The 26,964-nt window shown below is 46.4% G+C and overlaps 1 protein-coding gene across 16 annotated transcripts in view; it reads right to left on the bottom strand.

Annotated features, from left to right (window-relative positions):
* Positions 1–516: 516 nt before the first annotated feature.
* The window catches only part of MTSS1 (MTSS I-BAR domain containing 1), a 150,764-nt gene continuing 124,316 nt past the window's right edge, over positions 517–26,964 (bottom strand). The window contains exons 7-17 of one of the 16 annotated variants that reach the window (XM_019721123.3): positions 24,243–24,254; positions 16,709–16,866; positions 15,149–15,256; positions 13,782–13,879; positions 11,246–11,456; positions 7,880–7,999; positions 6,817–7,011; positions 5,413–5,586; positions 4,908–5,070; positions 3,070–3,429; positions 517–2,961 (exon numbers count right to left, since the gene is read on the bottom strand). In XM_019721123.3, the coding sequence (XP_019576682.1) occupies positions 2,723–2,961; positions 3,070–3,429; positions 4,908–5,070; positions 5,413–5,586; positions 6,817–7,011; positions 7,880–7,999; positions 11,246–11,456; positions 13,782–13,879; positions 15,149–15,256; positions 16,709–16,866; positions 24,243–24,254 (1,838 nt within the window). In that variant the 3' untranslated portion in view covers positions 517–2,722. Of the gene's footprint in view, positions 3,430–4,907; positions 5,071–5,412; positions 5,587–6,816; positions 7,012–7,879; positions 8,000–11,245; positions 11,457–13,781; positions 13,880–15,148; positions 15,257–16,708; positions 16,867–24,242; positions 24,255–26,964 lie in introns of all 16 variants that reach the window. The other 15 variants (XM_019720913.3, XM_019721049.3, XM_074316251.2 and 12 more) reach the window with 15 other exon arrangements.

Genomic DNA, 26,964 nt, shown 5'->3' with positions numbered 1-26,964 from the left:
ACCGTCCTTGTTTTCTAAAGATGCCACTGGTGGGATTTTAGTTTTCATTCAAGGACAACTTGCTTTAACAAGCACACGTTCATCAAATAAGCCTGGAGTTTATGGAGTTCTTTCAGGAGTGGAGGTTTGATGGGTGGGGTTAAAGGGTCCAATCTGGGATGAAACTTTTGTGACGCTTATTTTGGAGGCAGTTTTCCAGTATGCTTCCTCTACTGTAGCTGGGATTGTCCGCAGACTCAGAGGTCAGGGTACAGCAGGACTCTACACAACATGAGGAGTTTCTTTAAAAGGTAAAGCCATTTTAAAAGCTGTCAACCAAACCCAGTTACCTTTAGTTCTTGATAATTCAATGGAATTATTCAAACAATTAGTTAAGGCAACGAGTGTTCTTGGGGTTCAAATCGACGCAAAGATAATGTTTTGCCAGTTTTGTAAGTCAACTCAATCTGAGTCTCAGTCCGTCTAACATTTGATGAAGACCTCTACTGAATTTTAAGAAGACTTGAAATACAGGACTTTTTTTTTCCTAGTGGTTCTTTATTTATAATGTAGGCTGAAGCAATTGTTACAAGGTAGAAGGGACACACATTACACAATTGTTATTTATACAAGTTTAGAACAAAAAACTGCACAGGGAGAGGTCAACTCTCAGTACAAACTAGCAACTTAACCACAATAATTTACCTTTAGAAACGATTTCTTTATTTTTAGCTGTGACACTGCTTTTACAATATGCAAAAACACAAACAGAACTACCCAAGGTGTTTTGTCACATTCTTTCTACATTGAATTTGGCAACATTTTATATTAAATTTCTTCAGATTATACTAACGTTTAAAAACTAAACAAGTGATAAGCTGTACCAAGGTACAGTTACGTCCATTTATTTCAAAGATTTTAAAATACCACTTTTATCTATTGTAGTTACCTTGCAGTGATTTCTGCTTGTGCAAAAACCATCTCAAGCGTCATATGCACAATGCATCAGCTACTTTTAGTCATCAAGATTGGTGGGCTAAACCACAGGCACTACTGTTGCTTATATTCTGTGAAAGGAGCTTGTTTTTCAAAGAAAAAAAGCTTAAATAGTTTTCTAATCATGCCTTTGCTTTAAAGCCATAACATAAAATGTCCTTGAGCAATCACAGCAGTGTTAAATGTTAATATATAGAACAGTGACTATACAGGTACATTACTCTCACATCCAATGCAGTTATGTATTAAAGCATAAAATTATGTAATTGAAGATAAGAGCCAACAGAAATCTGCAGGGTCTGTGGGACCCACCAAGTTCCTACTCCTTGACAGGTTCGGTCACAAAGGAGCACTTTCAACGGACCAGACTGCTTATGGACTTGCATTCTTTTTAAAATACCACTGTATTCTCCAAACACGAGCCCTCGAAATCGACACATCTCTGTTGGCTTTAGGGGACGGGCATTATAACAAACTTAACTTGCACTCAAAGAAGAAAAGACATAAATCCATTCCAAGAAACATTACTAGAATACAAAAAGAAGGGACAGTCTAGTGGTCCGACTCCCAGTAACAATAAATAAATTCTCCTCTCTCCAATGTTTAGTATGAAGCCAATTAAGAAAAACAAGCCCCCGGATTGGTAAACACATTGGCAAGTTGCTAGACTCCAAGCTGGTTACCCTTGTTAAATCCACTTAAGTTTTTTCAAAATATTTGGGCTTTTCAACGTGCCCAGCCTGCTGGGCACAGTTAAGTAAAAGGCATTTGCTCTAAGAATTCCCTGCTATCATGTTGAAATGTTTTCACATTTTGAAACTGCCTTACCCTTTTGGATGTGTCTGGATTCAATGAAAGTGGGGATAACAGACAAGTAACTAAAGTGGGGGATTCTATGTCTGCCCAGTGGCAGCAGCATGCACGGGACTGGAGGCGGGTGCTGTGTGCAGTCAAGAGGAATCATGGGAGAAAAGAAGTCCTTAAAAACACCCTACAGAAACAAACACCGCAACCCAGGATGGCTTATTCGGATGCATTAACCATGGAGCTACTAGAAATTCAACCTACGAGGCTACTCTTAAATGTGACAGGATCGGCTATGTGGACAGTGTGCCCCTCCCATGGCCCCCCCCCCAATCCCAACACAGTCTACCATTTCCAGAATTACTTCACTCCGAATATTGCTCAACTGTTACTCCTGCTTTTGTCATTCAGAACGCAGTATGTGTAAATGAAGATTTTACCCCTTATCCATTTTGTTTGTACATTAAAATAACTTTAACTTGCTTCTAAGCCAGACTACTACAATGCATCTACAAAAGCTTGCAGGAAAAAAAAAAAAGAAAAGAAAAAGCTAAGTGTAGTTACCCTTTTTTTCTGAAATTAACTACTTCGTGGTTCCCCCACCCCCCACCCGACCCCCCTCCCCCCACTTATGCATTTAAAATTTTACAAAGACTTGTAAAAAAGTTAAATGGAATTTGGCACCTTCAGAAAAATCAAAAGGGAAACTAAGAGTAAAATGTGCAGAAAGAAAACTCAATATTTACAAATTAAAAGATCAAGATTATGTCAGTTACATATGTTGCTTTTAATTCTTATCTAAAGGTGTTGAGTACTTTCAAAAGAGCTGTATTCTGAGTTGCCTACAAAATCTTTTGTTTGATTATATATTGGAATGGATCGCGACAAATTAGGTTTTATTAATTCAACAGTTCATTGCCCACTGGCAGCATTTCTTGTGAGCCTAAGAGAAGCGAGGGGCTGAGCGGTCATTTGTCGTGGTCTTCTTCAGTTTCACGCCCCTTCGGATGGCATTCAGCATGTCTTCTCCTTGCGGGGTATCTCTCGGGCTCAGGTCTGCAGGGTCACTCTCTGGAATCTGACCCGGGGAGGCAGTGGCACTGGAGGGATCCCTTTCCTGCTCTTCAGCCTCGCTTTCTGGAATCGCCTGTCTGTGCTCCTCGGGGATACTTGGCTTCGGGCCTGGAAGAGGAGGGTTGACGGAGGCTTGGCCACTCCACATTGAGGAGGGCATGCTGGTGACACCCTGGGGGCCCTCACCCACAGAAGGCGACTCAAGGGTGTGCTCACCCCGCTCCTCTGGCCCATCCGGAGGGGCTGGCAGCACCCCAGGGAGGGGGAGGTCTGGGACGGTCGGGGTCTTGACAGGGATCACGGGTGTCTTGATGGGGATGGGACCGGCTCCAATGGTCCCCCGGCGAACAGAAGGCTTGGTGGAAGGGGTCCGTCGGATGGTTGCAACCCCGGGGGTGACCATAGCAGGTCCGAGGGTGGTGGGGAGACCAGCAGTTGAGGCTGGGCGCTTGGCTTGGAACATGCGGCGGTAGGACTGGCTGATGTCACTGTTTCTTGGAATGGTGGAGGATTTGTCAAACTCCTGTTGATCTGCCTCCTGGTCACCACTTACTGAGAAATAATCATAATCTGAAACTGATGATAGGATTTGATTAGAAATCTCCACAGCAGCAGCTTTGCTTTCCGACTCTTCAGCTGGGAGGACCAAAGTCTCACATGGCAAGGACCTACCCCTGCAATCTCATCCCCAGCTTCCCCCAGGCTTCTGTGCCATCCTTAGAAACCGTCCACGTCTAGAACTCCCTTCCCAGGCAGGCACCTTCGTTCTGTTCACTGATATGACCCTGGGCACTGAGAACAGTGCTGGACATAGCAGGCAAGCACTCATACGTTGTGGAGTGGTGACGCATGTAACACTGCCAATCTGAGGCAAAAACCTCCTTTATCTCTGGGCAGCGTAAAGGGGGTGGGAAAAGAAATTCCACAAACGCTCCAGTCCAGAATTCGACGTGAAAAACAAACTTCCAACACACTATCCCAGACCTTACTATTTCCCTCATAACTAACGAGTTAGATGAGGGCTAGGAAATGAATGGAGCTACTGGCAATGAGTCCCTGAAAAGAAGGTACAAAGCAGGTTCCATCAGTGAAGGTACAAAGTAGGTTCCACCCGTGAGGTGTGCTCACCTCCTCTAAAAAATAAATGGGGTCGTGTGGGAGGTGAAGCTTATAGAGAAAACATCTTCAGTTTCTGAATAGCATTACTACTGAAATTTGGGGCCAGATTCTTTGTTGTAGGTAAGTAAGGGGGGCTTGTGCTCTGTATTATAGGACGTTTAGCAGCATCCCTGGCCATCTGCTAGATGCTAGTAGCACCTTCTCCAGTTGTGACAACCAGAAATGTCTCCAGACATTGCCAAATGTCCCTTAGGCAGCAAAGTGGCCCTCCAGTAAGACCCGCCTTAAAGGCTTTGACTGATGGACTGCAAATAGGCTTGGTCAAGTATCACAGATCCACTGGTATTGTAGCTGTTAGCTTGCCATCTTATGGCTTGTGTGTGTAATGGGGATGGAGGTAATGGAGGCAGAGTTGACAGAAGGTTTGATTGGAATAGGTTAAGTAAGAGCTTGGGCTTCAGACTCTAATAGACCTTAGGTTCAAATTCCAGCTCTGCTTCTTATTAATCGTGTGAATGTGGATAAGTGACCGAGCCTCAGTCTCCACATATGTAAAATGGGGATAAAAATACCCACCAGTGATTGTGAAGATCAAATAGGAAAATAAATATAAAGTGCTACAACACAAACAATATTACCATTAACAGCATCTGTCTAAGTTCAAATTGGGAACTACCTTGTACCCTGATAAGGAAAAACAAGAGAAGTTGCCAGAGTCCAATCACTTCCTTAGATGGCAGCTACCTGACAACTACAGGTAAGCTCTCCCAAGCATTCCAAGGTGACAAAAATTGTTCCGAAGCCGGTCTGCTAGCCAGGGCTTCTACTGTGATTAAATGGACTCCCAACTCTGCTCCTCCCAGCAAGGAGGACCACCCCATTTCCTCACCTGGCACTGCTCAGGAAGCCCAGGTGGCAACCCCACTGCCTCGTACCTTGGGAGGGGATGGTGTCCTCAGAGCAGCACGGGGTGGTCGTCTGGGTGCTGTAGCCACTGGAGCACTGCAGCGAGTCCCGGCTGCTCCTCTGGGTGTCGAGCTGGAGGCCCCGTGACAGGGCCAGGGCCAGTTCCTCACAAGCCTCCATCTCCTCACCAGGCTGCAGGTTGGAGGCAAGAGACACAGACAAGCCACCAGGGCCATGAATCCCCAGGCTGACATCCCCAGGGCCTTTCCACACACCACGTGTCTGTGGGTCCAGAGGCTATCAACTTGCTTGGGTCCTACCCAGACTCTGGAAAGTTCCATGAGCCTGATTCCAATACAAGGCTTTTCCCTGGGGCCCTTCTAAATGCTGGAGATTAGGGAGTGGGGGGAAGGGGTTCAGGTCCCTTCAGCTGCAAGGCTGACTCGGCACCCAGTTGCTGGCCAGCATATGGCCACCGGCTAGGTCTAGAGGGGCCCACCCGGAGAGAGCAAGAGGAGAGAGCAAGAGGGTCACCCTGGTGGCAGCCGACACGGTCATGCTCCGTGGTCTCTGGGCATCCTCGGCAGCTGCAGGCGCGCCACCCGCGGCAGTGGGTCCTCCTCCGCTGGGGTCTGGCTCCCGCTTCTCCTTGCGGCGCTGTAGGGTATTCACCAGAGGCTGATCATAAGGTCCTGGCTTGGCCCAGTCCTAAGTAGAACAAGTGTGGTCAGGTGCCAGGGCCTCCATTTGGAGGGCTGCGCTGCGGACCCTCCAGACAGCTGTCCACAGAAGGCAGCTGGTCCCCTTAGGGGAAGCTCAGGCTGGGGCAGGCCAGGAGGCCCCTTCTATGCTCTCACCTGGTGCTAAAGGGACACCCCCTCCCCGAGCACCTCCCTTTTCCTTATATCTGCCCAAAGATTAAAAACCCTCAACAACCAGGCAGGTAGCCTGGGAGACTCTTAGTTAACAGCTGACCAACTGTCTAAGTTGTCTGAAGGCACCAGCCAGTGGAGATGGCATCCCTGGGGACGAGGCCCTCCCTTCTGATGTCTGAAGGAACCCTCTCTAGCAGCCCAAACGACTTCACTTGAGCGGCGTGGCCACTAGGGGGCACTAAAGGAACTGTAGCCACCCTCCCTGAAGCTGAACCTCTACTTCTGGGAAAACTGGGCCCTAAAGGGCACTTCAGGATGTGTCCTCTGATGTCTTCACACAGGAAGGGAAGGCCCCACGGGTCAGTACGAAGATTCTGAGGAGCCTGAGGGGTCCACACCACTTGTGAGGTATGAAGTCAAGACCTGCTCAAAATGCTGGCAGCCTAGGGGCCTACTACTCAAAGGAGGGACCTCTTCTCAAAATAAAGTAGAATACCCTCCTGCCATCCATTGGACTTGCTAGGAAATAGTTTAAAATTTTTTGTTTTTATATTAAAGCAACGTTTTAATATAAAACAACTGAGACTAAAAATAAAGTCTGTGTGTACTTTTAGGATAAAACATGATTAAGCCAAAAGATATTTGGGGTTATGGTGCTGTTACCATGGCCCAGTAAGGGCCTCAGGGCAAAAGTTTGGGGAACGTGGCCAAGGAAGACAGGCCCTCCCAGCCCCTGATAAGTGACACCCTCAGGTGGTACCCTCAGAACTGAGACTGAACTTGGGCGTGATGACCCCACAAGGCCACATCTGCGTCTCCTGTCTAACGGGTTAATGAATGTTCCCAGTCTCAGCTCCTGGTGGAAATGTCTATCTCAGCGCTGCCTGCCGCTTTTTCGGTTGTCCCCAGTGGGAATTTACTTAAGGAGAGGTGTTATGGGGAAGAAGGCAGAGTGTGAAAGGAAGGGGATGAGGGCGGAATCAGGGTGAGGATGGTGGGACAGAAGAGGGGTGAGCACAGAGGCAATGAGAGAGAGAGCAGAGGAGGGAGGAGAGACACAAACCTTCCAGCTAGGGATCTGAGATGACGGGAACATGCCGGGCCCAATGGTGTAATAATGAGCGTAGTCTGGAAGGTGGACAGAAGTGACGCGAGGGAGCAGGCGGGAGGCAGGCAGGCAATGAGGGAAAAGGCTTGCCCCCACGGGCCCCACATGGGACTCACTTGATAAATTATAGTGAGAAAACCCGTTAGACAACTGGAAACAAACAAAAAAGGGGGGGGGAGGAAAAAAAATTAATATAACAGGATGAGTGTGGAGATACAAGATGGCATTGACATTCAGGGAGGGGGAGACCTGAGTCTTTATAAATAAACATCGGAGCTCTGCTGCTCATGGACGAGCCATGATGCAAGAGGAAAGAGCCAGGGGGTGCAGGGAGGGCACGTTTACTTGACACCAAGGAAGTATCCCGTCAAGGAAATATTTCATTGACAATTTAGAATCACTTGGAAATTGATCAGTGTCCTTAATTTGGGGTGTTCTCAATGGTTTTTTCTTTTCTTTTCTTTTCTTTTTGAGTATTTAAAGCAGCATGATTTCTTGGTGGTAGTGTTTGCTCATTTCATTATGCAAATTTCAAAAGTCTAAAGCATCTTCAACTGAATCTGTTTGTTCCAGGTTTTCAAAATCATCACACAGTTCAGAAACAGATTCCAAATCGGGGTGAAGAGTGGGGGGCTGCAAACTAAAAGGCGGAAAAGCACACAGCCTCTGACGCAGTGAAATGTCACATCCAACGGTATGGTGACATGGCGGCCACGGGAGTTGGGGGGCCTGGGAGGGGAAGTGGGGAGATGGATGAGCACACAACACTAATCTGGGAAGAAGCCTTCACACTTCCGAGTTCCCCATAGCCCTTTCTCTCCCTCGGGACGACCTCACGGTCATTGCTCAGAAGCCAGACACCCACTCAAACAAAAAGCGCACAGCCTTGTCCCCCCCCACCCTGTTCTCAAGCTCTTGGTATAAATTTTGTTTCCAGGTTTCTGCGGCTGTGACACTGGCAGCAGGCAGGGGATGGGCGGGAGGTGGGGCCGCCATGGCTGGGATCCCAGCCGGTCACCTTCTCTGTGGAGGCCCAGGCGCCCATGGTGGAGCCTGAGCTGACTGAGGTGGGTGAGCTGCACTCGCTCACTGACTGGCAGGTTTCGGAGGCTTCCGAGGAGGCCGAGCTGGACGAGTTCTGCAGCAGGGGAGGACCACACAAGGGGACCGACAGAATCCAGACCACACACCACCAAAAAATAACCGGAAATAAAAAAATAAAAGATGGGGGTGGGGAAGAGCATGCACAGAGAGACAGAGACAGACAGACAGACATACACAGAAGAGGGAAGGATGAGAGAAGCAGAGCGTTAGGGTTATTTTTTCCCCAAAGCTGCACCCACACAGAGGCTTTCAAACCCTTGAAAAGAAGCGTGAGACCTAGCAAGGTCCCAGACCACCAGTCTACAAGCCCCCTGGGACCCCGATTTATGTATGTCTAGTCCTGTACTGGCATATGGCAGGTCCTCAAAATCACTGAATGGATGAGTGACAATGACCACCTCTTCCAAGTAAACTGGATCCCGCCAGGTGGTGCTTTGGGAACCACATAGGCATATGTTTTTTCTTTGTTCATTGCAATCTCTGGCTCACCTCATATGTTTACATACGCCCTGCCCTACTGGGGTCTACAATAATTTCCCCAGAAGAGTTTCTCTATTCACTGTCTAGCAGGCTGGATTCATGTGTCTGTCCCCGCCTTGCACCCGCCAAGGAAAGTAAGGTTCCTGCAAAGGGCCAGAGCTCTTTCTTGTCCTGCAAGAGCAAGGAACCCAGAAGACAGCCCACAGTGCAGGGCGCTCGGTGGAGCCAGAACAAGGACAGGCTCCATGGTGGGTGCCCCAGCTGCTCCCGGAGCTCAGTGTCTGCTTAGCCGTCCAGGATCCCAAGTTTGAAGGTTTGGATTTAAGTTACGTTTCTGCCTCTTTCAGTTGGGGAACCATGGGCTTCATCTCTCTAAACCTCACTTTTTTTCACCTCTAGAATGGGGATCAGTAACAGCTAACAGATGAAGATAAAATGAGATTTTACATAGTGTGTGTGTCTATGTACCTAGTGCTTAGTCAAGTGGGAAGCACAGTCAGTTATCACTGTAATTTACCAGGACTCTTTATTTTGGTTCCTCTAATTCAAGTATGTTGAACTTGAAAAAAGGACCGGTAAGCCACCCCAGGACTGCAGGTCCCCATTTCTTTTGACTTCTGCACATTTTTTCTAAAGAATGTCTTTTTTTGCTTTGATGGCGTCTCCTAGGATAAGACCCATACTGCTGACACGGTGCACTCCTGGGCGCTCATGGGTGAGGGCACAACTTGAAAAGAGCAGAGTAGAGGAAAATGGGAGAATTCGGAACACATCCTGTCATTTGGACTCATGTGACTGAGTGAAAAAATGAAAGGATGGTGCCCCTCGTACGTGTTCGTTCCTTTCCTCCCACCCAAAATAAAGATAACATTACTGCCATCGGGAGATTGTATCCCCTGGCTTATGACTTGTGCAGTTCCCTTAAACTTCCCCTCTACCTTATAATTATAAGCATCTGTAATGCCTTTTTATTTTTTTTAAAAACAATTTTTTTCTATGAAATTCTGCAGCATCCTGAGCTTATTAAAACTACCCTACTGTTGCCAGCCAAGCATATCTTGGGTACTTGCTCTGGGATTTAAGTAAATCCCAACACAGCACCTTCTACTTCCCTCAGCGTTACTGGAGGCAGAAATACTCGCTTCAGCCTGATACACACACAGTCTTTGATGGGGAGACTGAGGCCCATGGCCTGTCTTTTTTAGAAAGGGTGTCAGTGCACAAGCCTAGGTTAGTTTGTCAGTTGATTAAAAACACACACAGAATTATGCTGCACATTACAGTAGCCTTTGAGGAATCGCCAATTGTTGGTTTCCTTCTAATCATTCACACTCCGCTTGGGAGACACACAGGCGTGGTTTCGTGCTGCACATGGCGGGGATAGACAGGAACAGATGGGTGACACCTGAGAGACCAGGCCAAAGCACCCCAGCTGGGACAAGCACACTAGAACTTAAAGCTGTGGCTCTTGGCTCGGAGTGTTTCCGTTCGCAATGGAGTCTCTCTCCCAGGGGGACAGACAAAGGCCACAGTCCCCTGGGACGGCTGAAAAATGCCAAAGGGAGCAATGAGCCAAGAGGCTGTGGTTCACCAATGTCAGACATGTCTGGCAAGTAACCTCCTGGCCAAGGTTCCCAAACCTCAGCTGCTTCTTCTGAATGAAGTGCTCCCCAAAACACTCTCCCAAGGGCGCCTTATGGCTGAGGTGGAGCAGAAAGGGCTCCGGCCCAGGTGTCAGAGCCCTTGTTCCAGGCCCCTGACCTGCAAGTCACATAACTGCAACTCAGGCAAGTCACTTACATCTGCGAGCCTCCGTTTCTGCAACAGAATGGGGATAACTACACGTGATTGTTGGAAGGGCTGCACAGATAACACGCAGGAGGGCCTGGGATGGTGCATGGCACACAGTAGATTCAGGGACTGTTAGGCAAACTGGATAGTTGGATAAACAGAGGCAAGTACGGGACCTTCTGGGTCCACAGGATCTTGGACCAGAGGCTGTGGTCAGCCTCAAATTGATATACATGATGGAAGCCACCACGCTCACCAGCAGATGGCGCTATGAGGCACCCTGGAAGTTGTCCGTTTCCTGGTGTCTCTATATTGTGCTATTTACTAAGGGAGAGACCAAGCCACTGGTACCAGGAAAGGGAGGGCAGAGAGGAGAGCAGGTGGAGGGTGTTCAGATGCCCTGCCCAGATCCTGCCTTCTGCTCCAGCTGGACCCACTGGGTTGGGCTGGGCTGGGTCTAGCGCCACCTAAACCAATACCTTGTCTTCTCCCAAAAGCAAAGTGCCAACAGAATTAGCAGCAAGGGCTCTGATGATTCATTTCCATTCTCAACACAAACTGATCAAAGGAACCTGAGAGTGACAAGGCAGGGTTCTGAGGCGCTGTTTCATGACAGAATCTCCACCATACAGAGAGAACCAGAGATGGGGTGGGGGGGCTGTCACCATTGTACGAATGCCCATTATAGCATCAGGCTAAGCTGACGTTTGGCCAGGTTTGGCCAGAGAGAGGCCAAACCGCTATGAGTCAGTCTACTTCTGAGTGAGGACTCCCCAAACCAATGTGGTGACTCAACCATCACCCCCATAAACACAGGCTGCAACCCCAACTCACAGTTCTCTCTCCCCTTTGGGGAACAACACATCTAAAGATGAGAAACGAAACCAGAGGTTTCTCATGTCAGAAGACAGAGGTCTGCCCAAGCCAAGGTCCTTCTGTGGTTCCAGCCATTCACGGTGGTCTTGGCACCGGGCGTGACAGCTGCTCCTGGAGCCAAGGGCACTCTTACCTGGGTGGGGGCCTCTGGCGGCATGGGGGACGGTGACTTGGACTGGAAGGCATCCTGGGATATGAATCCCGAGTCGTGGGAGGACACGCTGGACAGCCGCACGGGCGCCTGCTGGGCCAGGTTGGAGCTGCGACAGCGGTAGTGTGAGCTGGGGGAATGCGAGTGGGAGCCGCTGGACCGCGAGTCGCTGCTGTTGACACTGTTCAGGCTGCTGCAGGGGGCGAGGAGGGTGGCGGGCACGGGGGTCAGAGGAAGGAAGGGGACAGAAAACAAGGGGGCAGAGGCGGGAAAACAATACCATGTAATCAGCTCTCGGCCTCGGAGAAGCAGGGCAAACAGGAAGATGTGTTTTAAAACACCAAATCAGTAAGCTAGGAAACAAGTTTGTTTTTCAATTTTTTTTTTTTTTTTTTTTGTGAGCAAAGGGGAAAAACAAACCAGCTGCCAGGACTCTGTTCTCTGATGGTGCAACGAGGCATCCCGAGGATGGAGGCCTGTGATTCTAAAGAGTCAAGTGCTGCCCAATTCTGCCATGTCATCGACCCCCAAAGCTAGAGGACCTGATGTCTGGCATGAAAAGAGGAAGGGCTGATCTTATCTGGGCAGAAACCATGGCCCTATAACAGAAACCACAAAGGCTTCAGTGTGACCCGGATGGAATGTGCAACTGTCACCTTTGGTTGGACCATCTGGATTCAAGGAGACCAAGGTCAACCCAGGCAACCATTGCTTTGGCGGTACAGGTGTCAATGGACGTCTCGAGGTAACTTCATCCTAGGTGAGCCCGGTTCACGGCCACCATAAGGAACATCAGCAAATCAACTCAGTGTGTTTGTGTCAGTGTGTTTTACCTTTTATTAACAAAGTTGATGCTTTAATAAATGGTTTTACCCTGATCATAGGTGTTTCTCTGTTAAAATACCCGTGGGCCTAGTATTAGCAGTACCCCTGGGGCAGGAGGCAGGCAGCTTTCAGTGACAAAAGGCAATCAAGGCTAAGCCATTTGCTTCCAAGAATAAATAGTGAAAAGAGTGTCGAAAGATGACACAGTCTCTGGGTGTTCCGTCTGCATTCTGTTTCCCGTCATAAGGAATATGCTCTATACTCTGTGTCGTCACTCAGACTATAAACACCAGAAAACTGAACAAAGTCCCTTGGTCCAAACAAGCAGAGCTGACATATAAAGGGCAGCTGTAGAAACATCTGAAGAGATGGAATGAACAACCCACCCTGGGATTAGAGCATTTGTGGTTTCTGCTCCTAACCCTGCAAGCGATTCCTGTTAAATTTTGCAGACTGACACCTAAGACGGTGGTCAAGGGCTGTGTGACTGATCTACACTAGAATTACTCGGTGCACATGTTCCGGCAGATACAGGGGAGTATGCTGGAGGAAATCACTACTTCTGGGGATACTTATGATTTTTGCTTTCCTCCCCAATCAGCTAGACAAGGGCATCGGGAGACTGACAGTGACACCACTACAACTCCACTCCAGCAAGCTCAGAGCTGATGTCAGAGCAACATCATTTTCTATCGAAACTAAAAGTCTAAGACAGAAAAGATACTCATGCAACTTAGCTTTATAGTAATGAGATAATGTTTTCTCAGTCACCAAAAACACAAACAAGAAACGATAGATTTGTCATACACACACATGCACAGACACAAAAGATGACATGAAACCATCCAACATTTTCAGGTTGCAGAACATCAGGATGTAGCATCTTAAGTCTGAACTTCCTGCTCAGTGCATACTACACAAGCTCATATATGAATTGAAACAAATGCACGCAAGTATGTAGAGAGACATAACCATTCACATATTCGGCAGAACCCTCCTGCTGTTTACTCTCAATGCTAATTCACAGGGAATGAAAATCCACTTGGCTTTGAACCATCAAAGAAAAAGATTAGTAGGACGAGGGTACCAAGAGAGGTGTAAGTGATGTGTGATGACATTTCCATCCTTCAAGGAGAATAGACTTTGCGGTCAGCAAGCCAGGCGTGGTCTTCTAACAGCAAACTGCTAGCAAACAGTTTTGCAGAAGGCAGAACTATTCCAATTGATTCTGCGTGTCAGTAACAGTACTAGCTAAGAGTGGTGGTGGTAATGGTGGGGAACAGAGCAAGGATTCCATTTACGTTATGAAACCCCAATGACAAAAGCTGGGGTGGGGGGAACTGAGGTCATAAGCCACTGGTACTTCCTCCATTTGTCCTGGCAATGGCAAGATCAGTCTGTACAAGAACAGGAAAATCAAATGCGAATTCGTAAAGTGGGACAATCCTTACAATGCACAACTGAGAGAGAGCAAGTTCCGTCCACTAGTCTAAGGCCTGATGGGGTTTTCCTGAGAACCCAAAGCCAATCCAGAGGCTAAAGAGTGAGACCGAAATCATATGGCATTCTTTCAGCGGCTCCTATCACCATTTCCTATTTAAAGTGAGCCATTCGGAGAGGTAAAGACTGATCACTCCCATTAGCATAAAGAATGGCTGGTCCTGAAAGCAGGGCAGAGCCCGGCTTCTCTTACCTGCAGACACTTGATTTGCGAGACATGGTGGTACTGGGGGAAGAGGGCGGCGTCTGGTAGGACCAACTGTAATCAGAACCTTTCAAGTCCAAAATCACCTAAAGAAGACAGAGCCAGGTGGGTGAGTGTGGCACTGAGACGGGAAATATCCATCAACTCTTAAAATTCTACCATTATCGAAGGGGGATGTTTAAAGAAAAAAATGTTGTTACGGGTTTTTATTTTTAAATTAAAGAGCCACACTACAAATCTATCAACGTCCTAATCCGTTTTCCTGAGACAAGCAAAATACAATTAATTGGGGCGGAGATGGGGGAGGCAGAGAGATCATGAATTATCAGTAAAAAACAAGAGAGACACATTTACAAGTGACAGATTAACGCTAATAGCCATTTATACCCCAGGCTAGAATTTACAGGGTCTTCACCTTATAGCACCACCAAAGACAATAACGGTTTCAGGATTTGTTGATCTTGCATTTTAGCCATTTGATCTTCAATGGTCACTTATGCCCTATTTGACCAGGATGCGGTATCTTAAAACCTGACCGAATCAAGAACAAACCAATTCTTCTCCACCCATCTCCCTTGCTTGACAAAGAACTACTTGCGTGTAAGGTGTACCTTTCATTCATGTAGTAGGTGCTCAGTAAATGTACATTTACTGAGTGAATGCACGCATGTGGTCTAATAATAGCAATTTCATAGAATGGGAACTAGAAGCTCTCAAATTTTTTCTCTGAGCTGGCTCTCCAAGGAGGCGACAAGAATTTTATACAAAGGGCAAAAGCCAGCACGTGATTCATCAGCTGTTTCCCCAAATAGGTCACTTCCCACTTGATATAGTGTTAATGTTCACATGAAGCAAGTGAATAAGCACAAAAAAGGTCATCTTTTTCGTAAGGTAAGAGAGATCTTCACACATAACTTAATCACAATGGTTCACAGTAATGACCAAGACATATGACTATCATGTTCCTACATAGGAGAGTATATTTCTAGAGGGTAGATGAACCAAGTGGTTAAAAGCACGGGCTCTGAAAACTGGCTGCTTGGTTCAAATTTCAGTTCTACCACTGACTAGCCAGGTGAACTTGGTTAAGTGATTTTACTCAGTGCCTCAGTCTCCTCTCCATACAATGGGGATAATAACGAAGAGAGATGAGGAAGTCTGTATGAAGAGCTGGGAACAATGCCTGGCACACAGCAGAGGCTCTCTAAATGACTAGCGATGATGATTCTTGTATATCACAATGTGAAACACAACTTTTCCATATTTTGAATGCGATGGTGCCTCAAGGAACCCTCAGGACCTTGAACCTCACCTCTTTGGTTTGCTCCCCTGAATGTTTAGCCCCTGACTCCTACCTGTTCACTGGAGGAGGGCAGTTTGTGAGGGTCCATGGTCAGGCTTTTCAGATCTTCCGATATGGTCTGAAGGTGAGTGATTTCCCCCAGCATTGAGATTTCTTCTTCCTGAAGGGCAGTCATTCACAACATGTTATCATCATGAGTGATTCACTTCATCGTCTTGGTCCAACTGTTCTTATTAGGGTCACTGTCTAACCCTTTCAACTTGTCAGAAGTTGACTGAGGTACTGGTACCTCGTTGCTGAAGGCACTAGTGGCCCTTTCTTTAGGGAAATGGAAAGGAAAAGGAAATCTGCCATAATCTGTCACAGAGTGACCTGTATGGCGCGGGCAGTGGTGAACCAAAGTCAAAGCAGACATGTGGCCCTTCCTTACAGTGTCTGGAGGCTGGCAGGTCAGCTCAGATGGTCTGCCCATGTATTCTCAGATCCTGCAGCACAGCCCTCCACAGACTAAGGCTCTCTGAAAACATTCAGGTTCAACAGATGACACGATCTAGAGATATTTTGGTCTAGATCTGATCGATCTTTTGACAGCATGTGTGTCAATAGAGCTTAACTGCCTCCCCTTCTTTGTTTTTTCCCACCGACTTAATGAATGTCAAGTGATGCAGGAACAGGGGACCATGGAAGGAACAGTTATTCACTTCACCAAAGTGCCAAGCGTGGGCTGTGGGCCTACGCAAGAATGACCCATGGAAAAGTTTTATGCTCAGGGGAACAACTCATATTTGGGCACTACGCTAAGACTGAGGGAGATGAGCTGGTATGGTCTTCCTGGCTTTAAGAACACCCAGCAGAAGTTCTCAATTACAGTATGCAAACAATTTACAGTAGAACCTCGGTTTTCTAACATAATCCGTTCCGGAAGACCATTCGAGTTCTGAAACATTCGAAAATAGCCGACAGCTAGGCCTCAGGATCTCGCACTCAGTGGAAGCCAGGTGACATGTTCGACTTCCAAGGCGTGTTCGAAAACGGAAGCATTTACTCCCGGGTTTATGGTGTTTGTAAACCGAAATGTTCGTCATTGGAGATGTTCGAAAACCGAGGTACTACTGTACTTAAAAACTAAGCCTGATTTGATGTATTCATTCTCTTCTCATATTAATTTCACAGTCACTCCTTGGTATTCAGCTGGGCCAGTGGGTCTCAAAATCACCAGGAGGGCTTATTTAAAACACAGGTGACTGGGTCCATAACCCCAGAATTTGGGGTTCAGTAGACCTCAGTTGGGCTCGAAAATGTGAATTTCTAACCAGTTCCCAGGTGATGCTGCTGGGCAGGGAAGCACACTTTGAGAACCACTCTGCTAAGTTTTTTTCATTTGGAGAGAAAAAGTGGGACAACCGATGCTAAGAACTGGGAACAAGCAGTGGGCCATGTGGTCATCACCAACTTGCAGAGAAGCAATGGTCTACAGAAGTGATTAATAAACCACAATTCCTGACACACAGCAGATTCCCCATGACTCAACGATGGATGGATAAATAAAGAAGGAAAGGCTCCTCTAATAGAACTGGCACTCTGGACCTTCTGGAACTTTCCACTGACTTACAATCACTGGCCGTAGCATCGAGATGAAGGTGCAGAACCGGCCGCGTTCTTCAATCAAAGCCTTCCGGACTGCCTGCTTCTCTGTTTCTTCCAACAGGAGATATTTATCGTTGACATCTTGGAGAGCGCTGTCCAGCTGAGGCTGAATGTCACCTCTCCCTGCAGAAAAAACAAAGCCCCAAGTGTGGCTTACTGAAACACCAGCTCCTGGGACAACGGCCCCTTTTCCCTGGGGTCCTTGCTGGAGTGGAAACCACAATTTTCCGAGACTTTAAAGAAGTTATTTATTTATACCCAGAAAGGATTCAAGGCAGCTGTTTTTCTAGGACCAATCCTTTCCAATTTCCAGTGCCCAAAGGGTACACTGATCCTGGCTTCTTCCTGATTTCCTGGGGTGACTCCTCTTGACTTGCCTTCTTCACAACCCCACAGAGCCTTCTGCCAACGAAACCCTGGGACGTGGCGGACAGACAGTATTCCTTCCTCTTAGAACATTCTAAAGAGGCTAAGGGATGAACAATGTCGGGGCCTGTGGATCTTTCTAAACATGGGCACCAGTCAGCTTTGCTGTGTCAACCTCAATCAAAGAGCCTCTGTTTAGACAGACGTTTCCGTCCTTGAAGACAAAGGTGGCAAGCATCAGCTCTCCTGGCTCTGGGGGGACCCTGGGACTCCTGGCAGTTAGTTTAACTCCCAGGGGAGAGGCCTGAATGCTCTTCCTGTAAAGCAAGCCCAGCAATAAAATAGACCTACAGTCAGGTCTCTGCTGGAGAAAAACTGAAGTTGGAGTCAATGCTGAGAGGGGCCCACGTCCGGTAATCATCCGGCCAGGTCCACAGACCCGTTACGTGGAGATAACCATTTCTAAAGTTGAAGACAGGGTGTTAACCCTTTAAACAACTCTAGAACTTGCTCAGCAGACTGTCATACAAATGAAGTTTTATTAGAACACAGCCACGCCCTCTCAATCTATGGACTATGCCTGCGCTCACGCCAACTGCAGAGCAGACTCACTCTGACAAAGACTGTCTGGCCCCTGGACTAAGAATATTTACCATCTGGCCCTTTAGGAAATAACCGTTTGCTGCTCTAGAAGATAAACACGGGCAAACAGCCCTGTGTCAGAGGGAATGGCTACTGCAAATCGGATCTGCAGGTGGGGACAACGGAGTGACCACCGTGGGCTCCCAGCAGGGGCTTCACCTCTCCTGAACCCAGAGAAAGGATTTCTAAACTCCTTCCAGGCAGCTACTTGGATTTTCCCAGCCCAGTCCCCAGTCCAGAGCCGTGTGTATACAGCAAGTGCTCAGTGAATGTTTAATCATTTTAAATACAGAGGATTAGAGATGGAGGAGGCCTTGAATGGATGAAACACAGTCGCAGGCCTCGGCCAAGGCCTACAGAAGGTGAGGGACAGGTCCAGGGTCACTCAGAGAAAGGCAGAGCCAGCACAGAGCCCCCACACTGGCTCACTGTCCTCTGTCCCACCTCCTCAAGCTGACAAGTGAGTTCCGCTCGCCTCCTAGGACGTCGCCTGACCAGTATTGACCCCTAAAAGAGTGACAGAGGACTTTAAGGGCAATGCATTATTGGGTCTGGGAAAGAAAAGGGTCAGGGGAAATCGCCTTGAATGCAGGACTATATTCTGTATTTTCTCTCATAAACAGGTGAGAAAGCTTAAGTTAGAGCAAGAGGTCAGGCTTCAAGGACATCCCAACAGAAGAGGCCACTGGGTTTTATTAAGAAAACATCACTTCTGAGGCAGGAATTAAGTTCTTAGTTTGCAAATAAAGGGAAACTCATAGGTAGTGAAAAGTTACCCTTGAAAATGCCTTAGATGGCTGATAAAGTCAGCAAACACTCTGTAGGTATAATTCTCACTAGTCCAGTGAGTACAAACGCAATACTGAATTCCATGGAGGAATTTTATTCAATAATAACATCATGTAAGAACTTGCTGTTTGAGAAGTTTCCATGTATTTTCAAGGTGACCCACTCATACACCCCTGCATTTGGTCACCACCTAGCCCTCAGGAGAATCCTATCGGTTTCCCTAGATTCTCCACCACTGCTTCAATTTCTTCCGTGAGGAATGATGCCCACACACTAACCTGGCCACCAGACCGCAGGTTCCACGAGGTTTTAGTGGACAGGAAGCCTTGTACAAGCATTCTCCCATTCTCTCTGCGGGTTTGCGGGGGTCTGGGGGTGGGGGGGAGCAAATGCTCCCTCTTGAAGACACCCAGCATCCCACAGACACAGGCTCCAGAAGGGAAGGCTGGGGTGTCACCAGCCCTACGAGAACTGTGGGTTTTTCCTTCCTCTTTTTCAAAATGCTGGCTTGTGCACTTGAATCCACATACACTGAGTGTGGATGTGATCCAGCCCGGAAGCTCTGGAATGCTGTCAAGGCTCCCTGTTCTGCAACCTGCAAAACTCTGTGGCCAACCTCGGGCTCTGCCAGGTGAGGCTGCGTGGTTCACGCGTGGTCTAGAGGCCTTCTGGAAGTCTCTCAACCTCTTCTATGACGTTCTAACTAACAGTATGGAGGGCTGCACACCAAGTCAGAACACTCTTAACTTCCGTGGAGGAGGGTGGAGAAGAGTTGGGAGAGACAGGAGATTAAAATGCATAACGCTTGACCAAAGTCATTCGGATGGGCTTTGATTGTGGTAGCAATTCATTTTATTACCAGCCTGTAACTATAAGAAATTGGAAAAACATGTATCTTTACTTCCTTTACAGGTTATAAGGCACATGTCTACCTGTAATGAATAACACTGACTTTTAAAAATACACCTACATAGGAAAGCATAGTGGCTAGAACCAAGTGTTATCTAACCTCGTAAATACAAATTTAAATTATTCTGTAATTATAGCAAAGTTATTTTAAATATGCATTATGTTATAATTAAAGGACTTTCAAACTGTAGTATTCTAAAATAAGTATAATCTGTAAAGACTGCTATAATTATAGTCGCAGTAAGTACATTTCCATTCAGTATATATCATAACCTAAAAACACAAGTTTATTGCTTAAATTCACTAACACAACCTATAATTATATTTGTAAAAAAAACAACTGTGGAAGAAATTATTCCACGTCCCAGTCTGATGCACTGGCTTTCAGATATAGTCATCTTTTTAGGTGCACAAATTCAGAGGTGTGGACCTCCCGTCAGCAACTGTGAAGAATCAATGCTGATTCCTCCAGCACAGGTCCAGCCATTCCAGCTTCCACATGGCGCTCATTCCATCCTCTTGCTTCACCTCTGCTATCACCACCCTTACCTGGGCCATCTTGATCTCTAATGGCCCCTAATAGGTCACCCCAATTGCATTTAGACCAGTAGGCCCAGAACTGCCTTGAATTACTTTCACAATGCAAGTCTTATCACTTCTTGCCAATAGCTCCTGTTTCTTTCAAAAAAAGTCCAATGTCCTTAACGTGGCCTGCCCTGCAAGGCATACATGGGTCGGCTCACGTCCCTGAAGCCTCGTGCTCCTTACAGCACTCTCTCCCCTCTTCCCTCCTCCTTCTCCAGGGTCTGGGCTCCATCCCACCCGCCTAGCCTGTTCATCCTACAGTTTCTCAGTCCTTCACGCAAGCCTCCCTTGAACTCTCTCAGATTAGGATTCTGTTACATGAGCTTGGAAGTTCCGTATACGTCTCCTTCACAACACTCCTCCCAGGACTAATTTCACCTTTATTTCTCTAGTTCTTTGAGTGATGTCAGTCTCCCCCAAGGATCAGGAAGCCCCAACAGTGTTTCTGCTCAGCACTGTATCTTCTCACCCAGCACACTTGCCTGGGAGACAGGTACTCACATATTTGCGAACACATGAGGCACAGCTAGAATAACTTGACCTGAGTTTGTTCAATGGCCTCAACCATCATGCCCTTAAACGGCCTAACACCATAAAACCAGCAAATTCCAGGATGGCCAAGCAGCCAAAAGAAGGAAGGGGGTGACTAAATGGGCTTTCCAGATAAAATTCCTGAGCAAAAAGCTGTTTGTGACCTTTTTTATAAAATCTAAGTCATCTCAGTCTTAAGAATTTTCTTTCCACCGCCCATTTCTAGGTCTTGGTTATATTCATACTGGAGAATTCTGATGAACAAAAGCCAGGAGCCCTTTACTGCCCCAGGGGAAATCATATGACTTTTCTTTTTTAGAGAAAATGCTCCCAGGGCCACACACCATTAATGGGCACCATGTCACAGGCCAAATTAGCACCCTTAAAAGAGAAAGGATTTGAGTTTTTTGCTTTTTCTTTTGTTTTCTTGTTTGGTGTTTTTTTTTTTGTTGTTTTTTTTTGGGTTTGTTTTTTTTAATTAAGTAGGGAGATTTTACAAAGCTTTCTGGAATAAAAGGAAGATCCCATGTCTTCCCAACATTTACACTCTATTTTCTTTAATCTTTACATAAATGTTCAAGGCAGCAATTAATACTGCCTTTGGACAGAGGGGAACACAGACTGAGGGAGCGCTAAGTGGCTCGCAAAGGGCCACCAGCTCGGCGTGGGGACCAGCCAGACTCCAGCCCTACGTCTTTCTTGTTCAGAAGTCCCACATTCTTTGTAGCGTCACGCATACAGCAAACATACACCCAGGGAACAAGCTGTCAGAAGCTAAACATTCCACGTGGTAATGGCCCGATTTAAAAAGCCAGTCAGGTGTGATCAGCATTCTCTGGGACCTGCCTGCCTCTCCATACACACACTGCATCCCACCCCTGAGCCTCATGGCTGAACCAAGCCCGACACCATTCTCAGGCTCAGTGAGGGCTTTCCAAAGGAGAACAAACCCAGAACACACTGGGCCAGGACCACTGTGTCAGAAAAACCACCACAGCCACTTCTTTTCCTGAGAGAGACATATGAGGAAGCTGTTCGAATCCGTCAAAATGACTTCCATCTGCCCCTGGCACACAAACACTGTATTTCACTCTGAAGAGGCTCACTTCTTCACATTTTTATACCTCACAAATCAAGATGTGTCCTGCAATCAATGGTATGTCATCATAGTTTAATCGGGATTTTTTTTTCCATTTTTCGTGGTCCAGAAAAATCACAATGCATCTTGCAATTGATGGCATCTTAGAGTCCATGAAATATGGGACATAAATAGTGGAATACAGGATATAAATACTGAGATGGACATGCAAGGTGAGGCTAGGGATTAGAATTTGGAATGAAAAACGTCCTTTTCTGACCAAAAGGCAGCTCTCCTTATTATCCCTACATAAGTCTTCTCCTGCCCTTCATCACTTGTGGCAGTTTTTGATCGGTTCCCCAAAGTGAAAACGAGCACAAATCAAAAGATAGATGTAATCAGGTAAAGGAGGCTTTTTGACTTAATAATTTTCCAAACAAACCCAATTTCTGTTATTCTTTCAACACACCGTGCCTTAGTTTCCACTCCTCTGTGAGACGTAAAGAATAGTTGGTCCCACTCACATGGTTGTTGTGACACCAAATGAACTCATTCGTTTGAAGCACTCAGCACAATACCCAGCACGCAACAAGGACCTGGAAGGTGTCAGGTGCCACCAGCGGCCGCGCAGGTCTCTGCAGCTGTCCTCCTAACACTGGGCACTTCAGCAGGGGACAGTATGCAGGTAGGGACAGTGGGTTTTTGAAGGATGAGCTTTCGGTTAGAGGTCCTCTTTGGTGGACAGAAATTTGAAAGATCCTTATAGTTCTTTCGCTACAGGTGGGAGTTTCATCAACAAGGTTTCCTGGTCCTGAGCAATCCGCTGTTTCTCCAAGCAAAGAATAGGACAAGACAGCTCGGAGAACAACCAGAAACTGTCCCAGGCTCGCCACGCGTGTCTCAGAGAATCCTCATGTCACTGAGATGAGTCCTGCTCTGTAGTTAAAGAAACACTCCCCCCTCCACCACCCGGCTGGCTGCCGGATCCAGACCCCGGCCCCTCCTGCAGCTTCCTCCTTTCCTTGCATTTCTGTGAAACAGCTCTCTAGCCCTGTGGCCATTTCCCTGAGACCTGGCCACTGTCATCTCTTGCCTGAACAGAAGACACTTGCTAACGTGGTGTCTAGTTGGGCCACCATCTAATCCAAATGTACACCGTCATGGTGGAATTCTCTAGAAGCCAAGAAATCTTCAAGGGCTTAAGAGAGTCCTGAAAGTCAAGTCTTTAATGTGATAAAAAGGCCATGATCGGGGTACCTGCTCACCTCGGCCTAATCCTGCACCTGAGGGAAGGTGGAAGAGGGAAGATGCACACCTGTGTAAGGTCTTGGACTGCAGCATGATGTCCCATGTTCCCTCAGCAATGGGGTTGGAGGGAGAGGAAAGGGGGCGGGGACTGCTTACCAGGCCGGGGGTGTCTTTTGGGTGTGACGCTAATGCTCTGAGATTAGATGGTGGAAATGACTGCACAATACTGACTGTGCTAAAAGCTACTGACATGTACACTTTAAAATGGTGAATTTTACACATTATAGGAATTTTACCACAAGAAGAAAATAAGTGGCTGTCTTACCTTCCTTCCAAAGGCACACTAAAAACTGTTCAAGCTGTTTCACAACCACAACACTGAGGACTAGAAAGGATCATTGTGTTTAAAGCTGGGGAACAACGGGCCCAAGGTCACCATGAGGGGAAGGTGAGGCAGAGCTGTGTCCCCCACGACAGCGGCCATCCTGGCCCCACCTGTCGGGCAGACCTGGGTGGCTTGGGTTTGCTGTAGACCCAGAATCCAATTCAAACACCACTTTGGAGCTGTTTGGCACAAACGCTCAGAGGACTCTCAAGCAAGGAAGCCACATGGACACCTCACAGACAGGCCTTCCTGAGACACAGGGCAGCCACGAGATGCCAAACGCGACTTGAAGGTGTACCAGCAAAATCACCCACAGAACGAGGTCCAACACTCAGTCAAGACGAATCACTTTGATTATTGAATTTGAAGATCCGGAACCTCTGAAATGAACCATTTCATAAACTCTGCTGAAATAAGAAATACTGTGGTTTTGATTTTTTTAAAATGGATTACTGGTTTTGAAAAGAACTCTCTGGTCCCAGGGGGAAGACAAAGTTAAAAGATAGTTTGCAAGCTTAATACAACCAAATCTGATTTGGGAATTATTTGGGGGCGTTAGTTACGGGAGCTGCACATGATTTGTTCATGATATAAATACATACATACATATATATCTGCACTTAGATATATATGTATTTTTTAATATGTTTATTTCCTGTCAAAAGCAGGGTTTAAATCACTGTGTATTTCTTCTTTCCATGAGTCTAATACTGAATTATGATGAATGCAAAGGCTCTTAAAATGTTGTGCTAACCCTGTAAAGGGCCACAAACATCCATGAAAGAAAATGATCGAAACACACGCACACACACTTTGCTTAGAGTTATGGGAAATTAAGTAGACACCATTGATTGTTCTGAGCTGGTAGGAGGGCTGGGGCCACTAGCAGAGGTCTGACAATCACAGAAAGCCCACAGCAAGGACCACACGGTGACCAGCCACCAGAGATCCGGACGGTACACTTACCGAGAGCATCCACTGGCAGGAGGGCACACGGTGACAAAGTGCAGGATATACACAATTGACACAAAAAGGAAAATCATAAAGTCAAACTGGTATTCGAGCAGCAGTCTTACCTTTCTTTCACGTGCCAACCAGTCCACATGGCTTGCCACCGGATTTTACAGGAGGGCGACTGAACCCACATCCACACTCCCTTCCCCGACTCGCTAATATGCTTTCCTTCTCAACTAAACAGAAACCTTCCTAGTTGGTCGTCATCACCCTGAGAGACTACAGCAAGGTTTTGAAAAAGAGAGATGAAGAATGCATTCCCATAAAAAGCCAGTTAAGAGCATTTAGAAGAAAACCTTGCAAGGGTAATGTATCCTAATGTAACCAGAAAAACCTAGGATACGAAGTTTAAGCTGTGATGGAAATGAAAATAAAAGATGAAAGAACTTAAAATTTTAGTAGGAAAGCAAATGATATGCTAGTCTGGAACTCTGTGAGTCTGTTTATTAGGTTTATAATAGTAGCTTTACACCCTGTGGTGAAAAATGATAGATTCAACTATTTGAATGTCAGGCTTAAGAGTTAACATGTTAAAACGTTCCAGGTCTCTCCCTCAAAGAAAGCCCCCTGATAAGCTTTTAGTAGTTACAAATTGAAACAGAAGGCTTTACCATAGTTAATTTTTTAATTTAAATTAATAATATGAGCATTAAGTGAGAAATAAGGGTGCTGATTTTGTATAGTAAGGTGGCCAAAGTAGGGAAACCAAGTTTTCCCCACATTCAGTCCTCTCTTACTTCCCCAGATGGGTTATGAACAACTCCAGGACCCCAAAGGCCATCAGCTGGTATCTAGCAGCAAGGGAGGGCTCAAGAGATGCTATTCAGAGACTGGGGTTATTGGGTCAGCTCCATACCACTTCCCCAACTTCCCGTCGCCTTTTTCTTGTCCCCTCACCTGTCAACAAGGTCGGCTCTGCTCTGTGTTCTAGCCCTGGGCACTGCTAGCCTGGTACTTTTCGGAGGGCGATGAGGGTCTCTCCAGCCCCCAACTCCCTGCCTACTGTTTACTGCTAGGAGGTGTTCAATAACCTGCCTTCCACAAAAAAAGGTATATTCACCCACAGCTGGAGCATATGCCAAGTAGTTTTAAAATGATTTTGAGATAAAATCTAACCACAAACAAACAAAAAAAATTTAAGCATTTTTGATGGTAATATTTAAATACCTATACATTAAAAATGATCACTCTTTATATTATAGAAAAAAGAGTCAAAGAAAGAATGTAACAGAAAATGATATGTGTAGAGTGAGAATTAAGGTAAATTAGTCACACACAAACATGACATCTGTGGGTGTCTGCCGATGTCCAGGGCAGTGCTAAAACCATGTTGAAAGGCACAAAGGCATTTGACATTTTGAAAAAAAAGACAAGAATTTTTAGATCAAAGATCGGTTTCTGAAAAAAGGCATGGCAGAAAGGTTCTCGATAGTCTTCTGAAAACATATTAAAAAGAAAGTGATTATTTGGATCTATAAATGAAATTCAGGTCCATCAGAACATAAAAAAAAAAAAAAAAAAGAAAAAAGTATCCAAAGCATTTGTCTATCCAGTACATTGTGGAAATCTCCAAGGAACTCCTATCACTTTATAAGCCAAGAGTACAGGAAGCTACCACTTGAAGGAGATGAAACAAATGGAGAGGCTTCTAGCAAAACAGGAAACCTCAGCTAACCAGACCCAAACTAACTGGAAGCCTCAAATAAGAAGATTTCTTCTGGCCCTTAACTTGCAGCATTTCTAGTCCATTCTCAGGCCATACAGCTTGTAGAAGCGCACGCCATCACAAACATTCACTCAGAATGATAACTCCGGTCCCTTCTAGAAGGCTTCATTCACCCCAGAAATACACAAATAGGAGCACTTGGTATTAAAAAAAAAAAATGCACTTACATATTTTAGGAAAAAGGTTTTTTGTTTTGTTTTATTTTTCTTTTTGTTTTTTAATAAATGAAAGAAATAAAAACTTTCCTGGAATAACTAGGAAATCATCCGGAATATTCCAAATTACTTATCTGATTTGGCTTGTAGATGTTAGAACATCATCATGACCACCGTGAAGGATATGGTGCCTGCGACTGCTAGATACGTGGCTGAGGCCGAAAAGATGGACATTTGAGAAACCCCTGATCACAGCCTCCACTGTCTCAGGCTTCAGGGCCAAGTGCCTGGAGAGAAACCTCACAACTAAATGCCGGTTATTCCCCAGTCTCAGGACCAGCAGCATCTCTTCACGTTACACAGTCCAGCACCCTCCGTGTCCTGAATCTTTCTATCTGGCGCCGTGATGGGGAGCTCATTATCCTCTCTGGGCAGCCTGAGCCAGTGCTGGGCAAGTCTAACTGCCAGAAACTTCCTTTCTGTGTTGCATGGCAATCAACCTACCAGGCTTCCCCTGCAGGTCCCAATTCTGCTAATTGGACAACGCTGGTGACTTTTGACAGACGGGGACTATTTCGGCCTCCGTGCAGAATTCAGATAAAAGGATTATCACTGCAGCCAAGAACTTAAGGCCTCTGAAAAGAGAGGTCTGGAGGAGTGAAGGGAATATAGCTACTTGTTCTCACCTCTTCCTTTTCACCAAACTCCCAAACATTTGCCAAGCTGTAAGCGTCTTCACTGGACCCTCTAAACCCATAATCTCTATTTCAAAGCTGCCAAGTTGAATTAGGTA

Source organism: Rhinolophus sinicus, chromosome 6 (assembly GCF_057876585.1).
Source record: "Rhinolophus sinicus isolate RSI-liver-muscle chromosome 6, RSI-T2T, whole genome shotgun sequence".
Classification (NCBI taxonomy): Eukaryota; Metazoa; Chordata; class Mammalia; order Chiroptera; family Rhinolophidae; genus Rhinolophus; species Rhinolophus sinicus.
The sequence above is the reverse complement of the archived record's forward strand: the minus strand, read 5'-3'. Positions and strand labels throughout refer to the sequence as shown.